The sequence below is a fragment of the Neodiprion pinetum genome, chromosome 4 (assembly GCF_021155775.2).
Source record: "Neodiprion pinetum isolate iyNeoPine1 chromosome 4, iyNeoPine1.2, whole genome shotgun sequence".
Taxonomy (NCBI): domain Eukaryota; kingdom Metazoa; phylum Arthropoda; class Insecta; order Hymenoptera; family Diprionidae; genus Neodiprion; species Neodiprion pinetum.
This window is the reverse complement of record NC_060235.2, coordinates 2,946,196-2,961,977: the sequence shown is the minus strand read 5'-3', so window position 1 is coordinate 2,961,977 and position 15,782 is coordinate 2,946,196. Positions and strand designations below refer to the sequence as shown.

Genomic DNA, 15,782 nt, shown 5'->3' with positions numbered 1-15,782 from the left:
CCACTCGTTGCAGAATATACTATTTTCGTCTTCATATCGACTGACTGTAATTTCGATTCGACAAAACAGGATATATTTAGTTGATGACACCAGATACACCAGATCATGGATAAAAATACCTATTTAACCAGTGATTTATTTCACTAATGGTGAAAAAATAGCAGCAGTAAAATAATAAATTCAAATTTTTATTGACATGAAATACAGCTGATAAAGGTTTTTCTTTTTGTTTTTTCTACACTTGTTTTAGAATACTGTAAATTCTTCTTGTGACATTGTACAAGCCCATTCACGTAATCGAGGAAAGATTTTGGTAACAGTCGTGGTCTGCAAGTTGCTGTTGGAATGAAAGAAAAAGAAAAAAAAAAAGACTAACAGTGAAATAATATTTAATTTATATTAACACCGTAACACACAGAAACGCGATTATGGGTATAACATTGCGTAGGCTAATATTGTATATTTTGATTTTTAAATTAAATTAAAAGGAACGATCAATTTGCATTATTGTTATTGTAAACGACAAAAATACTTATCCTGAATAACATTCACAAGAAAGGACATTATTGTGAAACTATGTTCAATTCTAGTACGAACAAGGAATACCGGCAAGATCGACGTCACGAAGATTGTATTTATACCGGTAGCGAATTTACATCCGCATGGCCTTACAATTGCATAAAACAATCAACACCTCGCTAGTCTAACTATACATTGCACTACATTTTGACTACAATAAAATCCGTGTGTTAATTTACGTGAAAAGTATACATCTCACAGATTATTTTGATTGCTTGGATACTTGGAAATTAATCAATTTTTTGACAGGGAAAAAATTGAACTTTTTACAAATATCAAATTGTGCATTGCGTGTTGTATACGAACACCCGAACGGTTCCCGGTTCGTCGATAGTAAATACAATAATATACTCGTTATTTTTAGAATGTAAATGATCGAGGTGTGGCGATTGCTGGCTACAAATCTCGATACATTTTGTAAGAGGTTTCGTTCGGGCTATGACCAGGAGAACCATGAACGATTTACTGCTTCCTTGGCAGTTTCTTGGTTAGGCGATGACGGAACAGAGGTTGAAGGTGTAGTAGGTGTGGTGGGCGACACAGGTTCAGTAGGCTTGATGTTGACTTTATTGTTGGTTTCCGTTTGCATGTTCGACTCGTATTGCCGTACGTCTTCCAGTGTCATTCCGTACCAATCGTCTATCCACGCAAAGGCTTGTCGATGTCCAAGTAAAAGAATATCCCTTATACACTGTGAAATATTTTTGAAAATCAGTTATTTGCACAGCTGAGTGTTGGGATTGACTGTGCAGCCTTTGGCTAGAATTCTAATCGACAATCGGAGGGAAGTAATTTCTCACTCTGTGAATAAACTCCTCGACTCGTGTCCGCATTCCCCAGACATCAAACGAAGCCTGAACCAATTTATACGAGCACATTATAGGCTGCGTAACATCTCTCCATCCTTCAACGAGAGGACCTCGTCCAGTTACTTTCGATTTAAAGTATTTTGGATCCTGAGTAGAAAATGAAGAATTGCATTCAGTCTAATGCGAATAACGTATGACAGACGCTAAAAGTGCAGGAAACATACCTCCTCCTCTTTGTAGTGCTTGGCAGCTATTTCATCATATGCGATGTCAATATAATCAACTTCCCGATGAATAAGTTCCACAGGAGTTAAATCTAAGCACTACCCATTGACTAGATATTAGAATCAATGATTGAAACGGTGACATATATATCATTCAATATTACAAGTGAATAACTCACGTTTTCATTTGAGCCATTGTTGTTTTCGTATCTAGTATTGATAGATATGTGAAATGTGGGTATGAACGAACACTGAAATACAAATACACCCGTTGTACAATGCATAATGGAATTTTAATGAAATTTAATGCATAATACTCACTGTGTAAACTGTGAAGATCACCATTGCCCCATGTAACAAAATATTACATATTATTTTATTTGCAGGGAATGGAAAAGTGTTCCAAAACAAATAGGGTATGGTTTATATGTTCTAAGGTACTTGGGAGTGATTCGTTGCAGATTTGAATTGAATCACCTTTAATTTCCAACAAAAGTTGAAACATCTCACCCGTAATTGTGAAAGGATAGTAGTTCCAAGCTTTTTCAGTAATGTAAAATATCTTCGGTACAAATGATTGGATCCAATACGGTAGTTTACTGAAATGAAGGAGGAGAACAATAACGGTTGAAATAACATAAAGGCATGGAAGATTGAAAACGATATAGAAAACTGCTTCATTATCCATGGATCAAGAATATATTACTTTGAAAGATGAATCCTCTTCTCAGTAAATTGACCTGTTCCATGAGTGGCATGTTCGCACGGCGACGTCTCAATAACTTCGACACCTTCATCGGAATCAGATTGCTCGTGACTGTGTCGCGCAATCATATACAATTGTCCGATTTGATACTAAAATGATAAACAATGAGAGAAATTTTGGAATTTTATTTTCTCCAACATTACTTGGCAAATACTGTAACTAGGTCCTTGTTACGTGAACCGATATTTGAATTCTCACTCGCGAAGGAATGATTGCCGATGCATCATATTTGGATAAATATATTCGATTGATTGTGCGATTATTCATCCAAATTAAATATAATAATATACGCAAATCAACATGTTTATATAGAATTGCCTATAATCGTTGTAACAGTGATTTTATTCATAATTGATTCGTGCATAATTGTAAAAAGAATTTAAAATTATAATCTCATTACCTCCTCCGTGGTAAACGGCATGCATATCCGATATTCCTTGGTCAACACCATTCTAATCACGACAAGTTATAAGTTATATTTAATCTGACAAGATTAGAAGTTAATCCTCCAATGTGAAATTAATATTTTTCAGTTATAAAATCGTAATGTAAATTGGGAAAATTTATAGCGAGATACAATTTTCGAAACTATGTATACCGCAAGTACAACATACGTGGTCTGCTTTGATGGAACAAACCATAGACGACGAAACACCATAAGATAAACAAACGCGAATAGGACGAAAATGCAGCCTACTTCAAGCCGCGCTTATCCCATCTGAAAAGAATCGATACATCGTTACAGCTGATATCTGATATGCAGCTCACTTCGCATTGCCACATACTGCACACGTAATGTATGTACGTACATACGTGTATATTTATATTACGTGTACCAAATTGAAGTGACTGACAAGTTTTTCTGTGATGTGGACAATGATTACGTTATGATAACGCGAAAGGATGAACGACATGCAACTGTAAAATAGGAAAGAGAATAGCCTGTCAGAGGGTAGAAATATAACCGTCGTTAAATGGCTTATCAAACGTTTAGGCAGGAATACCTGCAAATGCCCGTGGTGACACGAGCTTATACGACTGCTTGTGTCATCACGACTCTAGCCGTGGTATACATACGTATTTTATTATCTTCGTACAAAATTTTCCGTCAGAGTTCACTCGATTCTCGATATTATTCAGATTCCATGTTACCCCCGTGATTACTGCACTTTTCAGTATTGACAAAACGTTCGTCATTACTGCGAGGTTAAATTTGTGTCAAATTAAATTTTTATTCTTTTTCTTACAGCAATTGGACCTCGTCTCTCCATTCCAATTATACTTCAATCCGATTTTAATACTGAAACAATATCAGGTAATTTTCTCAATCAGTTTCTACGTTAGAAAATATAAATATCGTTCCACGGTGAGTTAATATCTCTCTCTTGTTAATTATACCTTTGCAGTTATGGCGACTGATCACAACTTTCCTATTCTTCGGGACGGTTGGATTCAATTTCTTCTTCAATATGATATTTACGTATCGCTATTGTCGGATGCTGGAAGAAGTCTCGTTCCGCGGTAGAACCGCCGACTTTGTTATGATGTTCATATTTGGTGGCATCTGCATGATTGTATCCTTGTCTATGAACTTTTCGTCTCCGTTTTATTTTATTATTGTATCATCCGCATTGCTCTAGTTGAGTATTATTCCTCAAATTCTTACAGATATTCGCATTTTTCGTTAATTTATTGTTCCTTGGCCAAGCACTCACCATCATGTTGGTGTACATATGGTCAAGACGGAATCCTTTTGTCAGAATGAACTTTTTTGGACTCCTCAACTTTCAAGTACGCTTGCAGATAATTAAATTGGAAAAATAGAAGGAATATCGATTTTGATGTAACAGACGCATTGTAATTTTTTCCGTTCTACATAGGCGCCATACTTGCCTTGGGTGCTCTTAGGATTCTCCGTTCTATTAGGCAATGCAATTTGGGTTGATTTGATCGGAATGGCAGTAGGACACATGTACTACTTTGCTGAAGATGTATTTCCACGACAAAATGGTGGTTTTCGCATACTCAAGACCCCGCAGATATTGTGAGTTATTCAGATTTACCTACTGTCTTCAAATTAAGGCTCTCACCAAAGGTTAGGTCATACTTCTTATAATAAATTTCTGTGTTCAGAAAAACTCTGTTCGATGCACATACGGAGGATCCAAATTACACACCGTTACCTGAGGATAGGCCGGGCGGTTTTAACTGGGGTCAAGGTGCTAATGTGCAATGATTCGCAGACAAATTCGCCGAATTAACACCACATTATTATCATCACCCGAGCGTTTCAAGTAAATCCTTTAGTTATTTTTTTGTCGTATATAACAGTTACTTCAATTTGACATAATGCTGCATATTTTTTGAAGATATTTAATTGTAGTTTAAGTGCTGGGTATCTATGGCATATCCACTCGAAACAGTTGCAATTGTTATGCATGCATCAAACTGTAATGATTTGAGGGGTTTTGCTGAATATTTACAATTTTTAAACCAAGAAACCCGTGCTTATGCAATATCTCATTCAGCATTGACATTTTCTAAAGCTATTCAAAAATTGAGTAATAACAGAAAATTACTTGAATGAGTTCCTGCCGTCACTCTTCTAGAATCACTAGATCAATCGGAAGGAAAATCTTATATTCCAATTATCAAGTGAATTTTACGTACAAGTAACATAGGTTGTTATGGTAAAAGGTATGATTGAATGATCGAACGATGCTCTGCTACCATAGTGAGATGACATTAAAAGCATTAGAAAACAAGTTTTCGCAATTTATCATACATGCAATTCTCAAATTATATAATTAGATGTTGGTAGTAAACTTGAATGGTCGTTTGAAAAACCTGTTTGAAAACATGGCAAGCGTTGGTTTGCATCTCAATTGTCTATGTAAGTTTCGTCATAATATATTTATATTTGTGTAAAATGTCTTACTATCTGTGATTTAGCTATAAAAATAAAGGATCAATTAAAGTTCTCCAGGTGAAATGAACTCAGAAGTTTCTGCATCGGATAATGTCAGAACATTTCTAAGGCTTTTAATAATGATAGTTGTGAACTCGTGCGCATAATGTCTAACTAGAAGTAGAATCTTTCCGATTAACCATTGGGGCTCAGCTACAAATGTAAGCAGTATATTTTATTAATAACAACGGTCCATGACTATGATTTCTTAAAATCAAACATACGGTGCAGAAAATTATACATCCAATTCTCACATTCTTAAAACCATTTCCCAAAGATCAGCTTTAATATTCGTACAATCAATAGTACCTTTTCAAAATATTTAAGTATTATCGTGTAAGCGTTTAATTTATTGATACCTCTAAACATATTGTTTTTGCCGTCAAACGTTTTCGAATGTACAGTTAACCGAAGTCTATTATCATGTTTTCAAGAGTGCTATTCCTTGAATACTTGAAATAATTCAACAATTTGTCAGACTTTCGGAATGAGCTGTTTAAATAACGCTTTTGTCCACTATTCATTTACGTTGGTAGAACGTTCATTGTAGAGTAAACGTTAGCCATGTGTCTGAAATGAATTCATCAGAGTGAATCATGATTTGAAAAATCATTTATTTAGATTTAAATAGTAATGGGTTATAATATTGGGATAGAATGATGTGCAACTTAATACATATATGCAATGACATGGACTATAATACAATGATCGGGGCTCTATTATACACATTTTTTAGTTATATCGCCACTGTTGCTAGAAGCACCGTGATATCATCTGGTTTACCACCTGTAACAAACAATGATATTTTGTTTTTCATGTTCTCTGAAGTGAAAATATTGCATGAAAATTTCGCAAGACCAAAGTACGTGTTGAAATTGGTTCAAGAGTAAGCGGTGGCTGCATTTCATGCCCAGTACTAACCTATAGCATCTATTCCATTTTCTCTAGCATTTTGGGCAAATGGTGACATAAAAGCCCCGTCGAACGCAAGACTGCGGGCCATCCAGGCTATTGAATTGGCAACACCCTGCAATTTCGTAGGATCACGCTCTCCTTGGACTTTGCGCATCTCGGTGACTAACAACTGGTCAGGTACATTGTCGAAAACTCCGTCAGTTGCTAAAAGAATAACATCCCCATCTTCCACGCCAAAGCTGGAAGTGTCCGCAGCTTCGGGCCTATAAAAATATTACTAAACTTGTAAAATATTGTCGGGTTCAAACTTCTAGCAGGGAATCGGCATATCATACACGCATATAATTGTGTGTATTCAAAGTTTAGATCCCAAAATTATAATCCAATTGTAAATAACGTGAAGTTTGTTAAAAAGAGAAAGAAAAAAAAAAAAAAGAATAAACATATAATAGAGAATAAATGCACCCTATTTATAATTATTCAAAGTGTAATTATTATGTCAACTGTATTTGGGATTCGAAATGGCAATTAATGAAAAACTAATTAGTTGTTACTGCAAGTAAAAATTAATTGTCTCTCACCTGTCGCTAAGTACCAACCCACTGTGGCCAGGAGGTGGTGACGACAATTGAAACGGAGTGTTGAAGTAGTGCTGCTGTTCCGATGAACGATGCACTACTTCTCCCCTCCTGACAACCACAAATCCGCTGTCTCCTATATTAGCTGCATAAATGCTGCTGGTCTCTTTATTTAATACTATGACGCACGCAGTGCTGCTGCCTAAATTTAATATGTTTAAAAGAAGATGCATCAGTGTCTAAATTTGAAGTCCAAAGTTGGACAATTTCTATTGCGTATATTTTTTAAATATTCCTTACCGGGTATGGGCTGCTTGTTTTCCAATAACTCATAGTAGCTACGCGCCAGTAAACCTGCAGGTTCTGACGGGGTAAACCTGCCCATTGTGACTAGCCTTTCACAGGTTCTCATTAGAAAATTTGAAAACTCTCCAGGGTCAATTCCGTAGTGTCTCCATCCACCTACGCCGTCGGCGACACCTAGTATAATCGAATAATTAAATGGAAACTCAGAATTATTAATTGAAAGTCCTACGTCGGATTTTTATTTGTACAATACTGAGCTACAATTTCTTGTTGGTTGAAAATAAAAAAAGTTATTGCGGGAATATAAGTAGCAATTCAGACAAGCTGGTGAAAAAATGGTTCACCGAAATATAGTGCATATCTAATTCGATCGTGTTTGTGTAATATTATAGCTATGTAACGAGACAAGTATATATCTATACATAATGCTCTGGTCACAGGATCGCATCTGTGAATCGGTCACGTGCCACGCGCAAACGTTTGATGTTTCTTTTCAACAGAAACTAAAAATAAACTGACTTGTGAATGCGAGTCAATTTTGGCAGCATGCATTTAAGGTAGAGGGAAGGACGGGTAATATTTATAAGTTTTGAACGGTTGCCACAGTGTCACATGCTTGAAGTTTCATTGTTGTCATACTTTTTTACTTTCCAAATACAGTATATGCATTATATTCTTAGACAAAACAATATTTTTTTCAATCCTAGGTTGCATTCAATGAGCGAGACTCAACTCGAGCAGTTGCTATTATTATTACTATTATTGTTGTTATTGAGTAATTTTGTAAAAATTTGATATTTACTGTGAAATTATTATTTATGCGCTGAATATGAGTCAAAGTTTATCAGCATTGCTTGTTCACATTAAATGGACTTTGGAATGGCAAATCTTTCTACACTTCTGAAATCTTCTACTTTCCCTCTAAAATATTTGCATCATTTTCAAACAACTTTGAAAACCTTGGCTGTCGATCGCCATTGTGAAAACAGGTTGAATTCCCGATCAATTGAATTGCAGAGCATATCGTAGCTGCATCAGATACACAGGGACAAATTGAAATAATCTTTAAGGTTAAAGTATTTCGTCTAATCGTGTAGAGCATGGGCATGGATGCTGTTGAAAGTCAGCACTGTTGTGCAATAGGTCAAAATAATGTTTGCATACATTTTGAGCTGCAAAATTAGGTAATGTTTGAAAAATAGGTGCTTGTAGTTAGCGGACGAATCGCTATACGGAAAGCGTATCCGATGATCGGTCCTACAACTTTTTATTAGTGGGTAGAAATCGACAACAATTGGCTTCGCAGATCAGCTGACAAGACCGATCTAAATACATATAGATAGTGAATTTCATTGACAGGTTGTGATATGCGTGATAATTAGGTTAATTCGTATCGCTTACCCAGCACTTCGACAGTTTTGAATTTAGCGTTGAACCAAGCATCGTCCCCGAATTGTCCCTTACGTATTCTGCCGCGAGCAAAGTCTTTCGGAAATCCACATACCGCGGAGACGAAGGATGCCTCACGTCGTTTATTTGCGCAAGGGTCGGTGCATGCCGTATAATTTGATATTCCGTTCCATAACGCTCGAGACAGCAGCCTCCCAGTCCAATAAATGGACTGCATTATACAATTGAATTAAAACTTTGACACACGCATGTCTTCAGGTTCCAAAGATTAACGTTGCATAAGAAATCGAAATTAATTAATATCTCATGTTAGATATCGTTGGTTATATTTTCTCGCTAGATACCGCGGTCGAGCGTAAATAATGCTGCAATCGTCACTTGCAAATTTCTCGGACAAACAATCTCCCCGATGTTACCGTTTACTCCTACAACGTCTCCTTTCCGTCGCAAATCCCCAGCAAAGACCGACCCAACCACCACCACCCCCGCTAATTTCCCTTCGCGATTCTCTCTCTGTCTTGATCACCGACAAAACATTATACGAGATCGAAATCGCTACTAGAAAATCCAGACTTAACCTTGACAAGAAATTTTCAACAAAGGGCACACACGTGATGACAATGAATTGACAATGAACCTAGATCCTCGTCAACCGCTGCGTTTCCGACACGTTCCTTGTGATTACCGTCTAACTATTCGGCTAACTATCCTCTTTTGGGGCGACGTACGCGCGAGGTCTCGTGTCGAGGAACATACGCGTTTTGTATAACCGTTGCGTAAACGTAAATTTATTCCAATTGATTTATTCCAGCGGAAAAACACGCCGTTTCTTCGATACATTGCGGCAGAATGGTAATGGTTAGTGGATTATTGCGAGGATCTGCAACCAATTCATCGAAACAATTGTATAAGTATTTAATGCGAGAATGCCGCAAGCTTCCTCCGGGTGCGCAGGAATATTATAAACACTCAGTCAAACAAGTTAGTATAAATTTTCCGCGCTTCTTTTCTTATCATTTACCCAATATAAAAAAACTCCTATAACTATCAGGCATAACCTGAAATTGGAACTCAATATCAACAGGCTTTTTATTTACAGAGCTTCAAGCAACACGCAAATGAACCAGACGCCGAACGGGTCAAAGAAATCATAGAGAAAGCTTACGCAGACTCAAAATGGATTATGAACAAGGTAGAATTGACTGTAGCTGCCATTACAGACATTGCTGTATTTTATTAGATTTCACTTACCTCTTCAAGAGTGTTATCATTTTTATTTTTCAGTATACCAAGGATTCTGGACAAGCCTAAAGTGATGTTGAAAGCTAATTTCATCCATCCACTTTGCCCCTTGTTTATAATAGCGAGCCAACAATCTTGATAGGAGTAGAAAGATGAATTGTGAATCAGTAGTTTCTCACGGCAATGTTGATACCTGCGAGTTCTGGAAGGCAGCAAAAATATGGCTCGACAATGCTCATGTCGTGAATCGCAGAATATTGACAGCCAAAAAATTACTTTTTCTCCAGTTAAATGCTGACATTCAATCTATGTGTTCATCTGAATGGTTCGAGAAACTGGCGAGTGTTGCACAACTGTACAAGAATTGTCCAGCCCCTAGCAAAACAGATCATTCACTAGCATTGGAGTTGGAGGCATCGTGCAGTGAATTCTTGAGTGATGGACTTAATGATCCCTTAAACAATGGATCGTATATATGCCTTCAAAAATTACTTCCCCGTAACCCAGAGAAATTTTCCCATACACTAAAGTTGGCAATCATTGACAAAGCAAATGGAAGAATCACCTTTTTTTCTCATTCCATTGAGGAGTCTAAGCAATCTCTGGGACCCAAATGGTCCTACAGGTTAGAACACGATGCAGTACTTTGTAAACTTTCACTGTATGTTGATGGGAATGAAAACGTCTGCAAAGATTCAAGCTTTAAGTGGCTGAAGGACCAATTTTTTCCACGTTTTGTGAAGTGGGCAAACTCCGATAGCCCTGGTAGTAGTCTGATATCAGGCTCCTTGAATTTAATTTCTGCTGAGAAATATGCAATTTTGTACAACAAGTTAAAATTAAAATATGGCACTGCAATGGTTAAAATCTGGCCCGAAAATACTGATTCTGCTAAGTTTGTCTACGAAGATATCGCCATCGCAACTTATCTTTTGCTCATATGGGAGATGGAAAGAACGACGAGAAATGTTCAGGAGAAGCAATCGTTTGTTGATCTTGGTTGTGGCAATGGTTTGTTGGTACATATATTGGCCAGCGAAGGGCATCCAGGGCTCGGTATCGACCTACGAAAGAGGGGAATTTGGGATTTATATCCTAAAAGTACTCGCTTGGAGGTATATTGACATTTATTTGCACAAAACTTGAGTCAGAGCCTAACAAAGTATTTTTCAGGTACGCACAATAGTACCTTCGGCATCAAGTCTTTTTCCTGAAACCGATTGGCTGATAGGAAATCATTCAGATGAACTGACTCCATGGATACCTGTCATAGCTGCACGGAGTTCTCATCAGTGTCAATTCTTTCTTCTACCTTGCTGTGCCTACGAGTTTAATGGACGAAAATACCAGCGAGATAACGCAGCTAAGAGTCAATACTTCGAATACATGAATTATATCAAAAATGTTTGTGAGGAATGTGGTTTCAAAACTGACATGGATAAACTAAGAATTCCATCCACAAAGAGAATTTGTCTAATTGGTAGGGACAGGATATATACTAAGGATAGAACAGATGTACAAGAAGCTGCTATTCGGGAATTAATCAATGCCAGGTCTAACGGTAGAAAAGATAACATAACGGATTCTTCTGATCCATCTGATCAAAATTTGTGGTCAGCAGGTTTTAAGCCTAGAGAAAATGTAGAACGAGTAAGAAATTGCACTAAGATTAACAAAGGAATAATTTCTGACATAGTTAACTTAGTTGCGGAACGACTGTTGTGCAAAGTTCGGATGATAGATATACAATCGTCAAACGAAAAATGGAATGCTGGGGGTCAGATAGAATTAAGTGAAGTTGCGCAACTGTTGTCTCAAGAAGCGTTGAAAGAAATGAAGAATGAATGCGGAGGCGTGCAAACGTTATTGAAAAATAATAGTGATATATTTCAAGTGATACAGGGAAAGGTTCAGTTTCGAGTACCTGGAACATGTACAGATGTAACGCGGAAAAAAAATAAGCGAAACAATTCTAAATTTGCAAAGAAGACAAAGCCTTGTTGGTTTTACTTGAATCACCCTAATGGATGCCCGCTTAATGAGGAGATATGTTATTACAAACACTGACTGGAAATAAATAGAACCAATGTATGTGTTTTCTTTAACATGAAAAATATCACAAGTAAATTAGATATTATATGCTGGTGAGTTGATGTACCGAATTTTCAATATCCCGATTCCTGGCAACAGTTTTAGATTTTACCGAATTTTTCAGTCGATTCAAAATTTTAGAAGTCACGAGAATCCATATCTGCTCTGCGATTTTTAGATCCATGAAAAACAATAACGGTATGAAGAAAGGTAAAAAACTTGACTGACCTGTGAAGATATTTATTTATTATCTTGACAGTGTTTTTTCAATTTTATACAAGTACACAATTAAAGGTGTTTATATGATGCCGATTTTGTTAGCAACATCAAGAGCATCGTAGTCACGAGCCAGTCGAACGTACGCCTTCTTCTTGCCATCTGGCCTGATTAAAGTGTTCACTTTGGCTACGTCAATGTCGTAGAGCTTCTTGACAGACGCCTTGATGTGATATTTATTGGCGCGCGTGTGGACAATGAAGACCAAGGTATTGTTGTCCTCAATTTTCTTCATCGCAGCCTCAGTTGTTAACGGAAACTTGATAATGTTGAAAGCATCCATGCTGAAAATGACGAATACATCATTGAATACCATGCTTAATTTGTAAATTGACCGATCTCTTACAATAACATTGCTCAGAATTGTGTTTTTTTTTTTTCTATTTCATGAGTATCAAAGAGATTCCCACACGAAAAATCATCATCAAAAGGCTGAGACAAATTGCTGGAGAAAAAGTAAAGCACTTACCGGTTTCTGTTGGGCACAGATTTGCGTGGATACTTGGGATTTCTCGGCGGCCTGAATGTTTTTGGCCGATGAAAGTGCACCGATGTGCGAATCTTTCGAACACGGGAACCGTGTACACCCTTCAAGATCTAAGAAGAGAAAAAATTAAGATCAATGATACTGCATAACGAACTGAAACATTATTATAAAAGTTAAGTAAGCGTTTAATCAGTTCTGTGTATAAAATTTTGTTTTCATGCATTCTCAAAGAGATTCCCACACATGAATCATCATGTATTATAATCATAAACAAAGTTTAGACTATGCTGATAGACATCATCATCGTTGAAACGGAACGATTCGTTCACACATTCTAATTCCACATATCTTACCTTCTTTTGGGCCTTAAGAGCCTTCTGCACTGGCTTGGAAGGAGCCTTCCCACCTTTGGGAGTCTTTTTTGAAGCATTCTTCTTCGGCTTGGCGATAGCTGGCTTGGATGCTGCGGGTTTAGCAACAGGCTTAGCAGCAGCTTTGGCAGGAGGCTTAGCACTCGCTGGCTTCTTCGCAGCAGGTTTGGCTGCTGGCTTAGTAACCTTCGATGTCGAAGCAGCCGCAGCTGGCTTCTTTTCCGTCTTCTTCTCTGCCTTCTTCTCGGCAGGCTTGCCTGGAAAATTTGCAAATATATTAGATATACCTTGTTTCCGGGATATAATATCGGACGATTTGAGTTCGTATAATGTTGGCAAGGAGATGGTGGATATTGTCTCTAATGTGATCAGTAAATGACGTATGATTTGAGGGTTAGGAAGTACCGCCTCATGACGCCTAAGCACGATAGTCTGTGATCTTGATTTTTGGGTCGAACTGATATTGAACAAGAGTCGCGTTGACCGGATTTTTCTTTTAACTAAACTACATAAACAACACCTCAAGAATTACCATGTGGCTGGAAACGAACGACCGCGTGGAGGAATATTTGTCAGTAGATCTTTCGCGTTCGATTTGATCGTATTTAAACATCTACCGATGCGCATTCGTATCTGAGAAAAAATTCTTTTCAAAACCGTCGCATAGTCCATTCGCAACGCATACGTTATTAACCATAAATAAGGTAAATTCTTACTTGGTTTTTCCGTGGGCTTCGGTTTCGGAGCCATTTTGATGAAAAGAACAAGAACACCGAACGGAAGAGACGGCGCTGATTGTCGCTTTCTAAACTCTCTGAAATGCTTCGACTGCAAGAGTTGTTGACTGGTTGAAATGCACGACTGACGTAAAAAGTTGTGATAACTTGATAAATTACGTTTTATGTCCAGGGTTGATTAGGAAATTTATTTATTGCGCCAATTTATTCTCACTACTGTCACATTTGAACAGGTGCGATGCATTTGATGTGGAATTTTCGCGCGCTACTTGGCTAGTCAAAAACATTCGCCAATCAGATGTTACACAGTACAAAGGATGAGCATCAATGGCTGGGTAATCAATTATCAATTTTGATCAATTAGTATTGTTCGGACGTAAATTACTTTGGATTTTTATTTACTAATGATCAACGTCATGGCAGCAGCGACAAGAATATCTAAATTGCATACGATTCAAGCCACAGCCAATCATACTGCTACATTGATTTTTTTTCACGGTTCAGGTAATAATTATCTCAAAGCCGGAATACGATGCAAACTGTCTAACCTCAAATCTTATTAAGCTGAATCATTACCTGCGTACCGCGAATTGCTTTCTTAATATTGTACTCTATCGATCCACTTACAACTAGGGCTGAAATATTTTCATTAGATTTCTAGCTATGCTTAGTATTACTTGTTATTTTACAGCATGAATGTATTTCCTTCCAGGAGATACGGGAAACAATGTGAAGGATTGGATAAAGCTTTTAAATAAAGAGGAACTCAAATTTCCTCATATTAAGATCGTCTACCCTACTGCACCACTTCAGCCGTACACCCCCAATAACGGAGAGGTGATAGCTTGATCTAGATCAACGACCCTTCTTTTCAAAGCATCGTTTAACACTACTTCCATTTTCAGCCAAGCAATGTTTGGTTCGATCGTTCGGCAATATCAAAGTCTGCCCCGGAACTACAGGCTTCGATCGATTCTATGTGCTCCGAAGTGTCGGGAATATTGGAGAAAGAAATTGCTTGCGGAATACCCGTAAACAGAATAGTTCTCGGTGGCTTTTCAATGGGAGGAGCTTTGTCGCTACATATGGCTTACAGGCACAGGACATCGGTTGCTGGGTGCTGTGCCATGTCATCTTTTTTAAATGACAACTCTTTAGTTTATGAAGTATGAAAGTAATTACTGCGAGAATAAGTTACTCTGTTATTTATAATCTCTGGTATATCCTACGCTCTTTCACTGTCGCCAAATCGTTCAATAACTTCAATTTAATCTTTTACAGGCTTTGAAGACTGCCACTACTGGAAGCACTCCGCCGCTTTTACAATTTCATGGTGTACGTGACGATTTAGTTCCTATTGAATGGGGCGAGGAAACATTCAAACTTCTTACAGAGTTAGGTGTAAAGGGGGAATTTGTACCATTAAAAAATGCGTATCATGAACTAACCAAACTTGAAGTTCAGAAGTTCAAAGAATGGTTGCTCAATGTTATTCCAGAAGAATCCTCCTAAGAATCTCATTATTTTACAAATAAACCTGAATCCGTCGACATAGTGGAAGAGAGTTTAAAGTAAGGAAAAAAATACTATAACTAGATGCAAATGTTAACAGAGAACTCAAAGTTTAATTCCCATCCGAAAATATTTTAATTTCGTCAATTACAGTTCATTTTATCTGTTTCAGACTCAAGGATCGTGATATTTTACATCAATACAAGGAAAAGCATTAACTTTCTTGCACCTCGCAATCTTACAGATAGGAAAAAATAGAAACTTGCACCTTGAAGAGTATCACAATTTTTATAAATATTCGTCAAGTCCTTTTGTTTTCATTACTCATTTTGGTTTATGCATTTATGCATTTATACGATTGTACATAGAATTTTCTGTGAAATATTCTAGGAGGAGCAACAGCTGTGTACATAGTAGCTATAAATGATAGACAAAATAGGATTAAATCGGGTTTTCCAAACACAATACCAACCATGTACAGCAATATATTACATGTCGTTTCAATAATCTG

General features: G+C 37.2%; 6 protein-coding genes across 9 annotated transcripts; 3 read left to right on the top strand and 3 right to left on the bottom strand.

The window, feature by feature from the left end:
* Positions 1-167: 167 nt before the first annotated feature.
* rdgBbeta (cytoplasmic phosphatidylinositol transfer protein 1) lies at positions 168-3,103 on the bottom strand. Its single transcript, XM_046620129.2, has 9 exons — positions 2,993-3,103; positions 2,779-2,830; positions 2,319-2,467; positions 2,123-2,211; positions 1,934-1,941; positions 1,792-1,863; positions 1,613-1,711; positions 1,380-1,535; positions 168-1,270 (listed from the first exon to the last, which is right to left on the bottom strand). Exons 1-9 carry the CDS (start codon positions 3,034-3,036, stop codon positions 1,016-1,018), a joined length of 924 nt encoding a protein of 307 aa, XP_046476085.1. The 5' UTR covers positions 3,037-3,103; the 3' UTR covers positions 168-1,015.
* Positions 3,104-3,157: 54 nt separating this feature from the next.
* Der-2 (Derlin 2) lies at positions 3,158-6,740 on the top strand. Its single transcript, XM_046620135.2, has 7 exons — positions 3,158-3,445; positions 3,628-3,693; positions 3,785-3,952; positions 4,047-4,169; positions 4,259-4,422; positions 4,512-4,672; positions 6,295-6,740. The coding sequence occupies exons 1-6, from the start codon at positions 3,353-3,355 to the stop codon at positions 4,612-4,614; spliced, it is 717 nt and encodes a 238-aa protein (XP_046476091.1). The 5' UTR covers positions 3,158-3,352; the 3' UTR covers positions 4,615-4,672; positions 6,295-6,740.
* Positions 5,941-9,136, bottom strand: LOC124216060 (protein phosphatase PTC7 homolog). Its single transcript, XM_046620132.2, has 5 exons — positions 8,547-9,136; positions 7,140-7,319; positions 6,843-7,041; positions 6,268-6,524; positions 5,941-6,132 (listed from the first exon to the last, which is right to left on the bottom strand). Exons 1-5 carry the CDS (start codon positions 8,770-8,772, stop codon positions 6,083-6,085), a joined length of 912 nt encoding a protein of 303 aa, XP_046476088.1. The 5' UTR covers positions 8,773-9,136; the 3' UTR covers positions 5,941-6,082.
* A 518-nt stretch (positions 9,137-9,654) lies between these two features.
* Positions 9,655-11,937, top strand: LOC124216051 (probable tRNA (uracil-O(2)-)-methyltransferase). Its single transcript, XM_046620119.2, has 3 exons — positions 9,655-9,747; positions 9,840-10,912; positions 10,971-11,937. The coding sequence occupies exons 2-3, from the start codon at positions 9,950-9,952 to the stop codon at positions 11,862-11,864; spliced, it is 1,857 nt and encodes a 618-aa protein (XP_046476075.1). The 5' UTR covers positions 9,655-9,747; positions 9,840-9,949; the 3' UTR covers positions 11,865-11,937.
* Positions 11,938-12,112: 175 nt separating this feature from the next.
* Positions 12,113-13,856, bottom strand: RpL23A (ribosomal protein L23A). The gene is made up of 4 exons (XM_046620142.2): positions 13,739-13,856; positions 13,005-13,279; positions 12,634-12,761; positions 12,113-12,448 (listed from the first exon to the last, which is right to left on the bottom strand). Exons 1-4 carry the CDS (start codon positions 13,770-13,772, stop codon positions 12,187-12,189), a joined length of 699 nt encoding a protein of 232 aa, XP_046476098.1. The 5' UTR covers positions 13,773-13,856; the 3' UTR covers positions 12,113-12,186.
* Positions 13,857-14,024: 168 nt separating this feature from the next.
* Positions 14,025-15,778, top strand: LOC124216064 (lysophospholipase-like protein 1). 4 transcript variants are annotated; one of them, XM_046620138.2, is made up of 5 exons: positions 14,025-14,094; positions 14,472-14,596; positions 14,665-14,925; positions 15,041-15,330; positions 15,444-15,778. In XM_046620138.2, exons 1-4 carry the CDS (start codon positions 14,058-14,060, stop codon positions 15,269-15,271), a joined length of 654 nt encoding a protein of 217 aa, XP_046476094.1. In that variant the 5' UTR covers positions 14,025-14,057; the 3' UTR covers positions 15,272-15,330; positions 15,444-15,778. The 4 variants fall into 4 exon arrangements, with proteins under 4 accessions (XP_046476094.1, XP_046476092.1, XP_046476095.1 ...); XM_046620136.2 differs by having other exon boundaries at positions 14,059-14,263; XM_046620139.2 differs by having other exon boundaries at positions 14,059-14,263; positions 14,451-14,596.
* Positions 15,779-15,782: the final 4 nt, after the last annotated feature.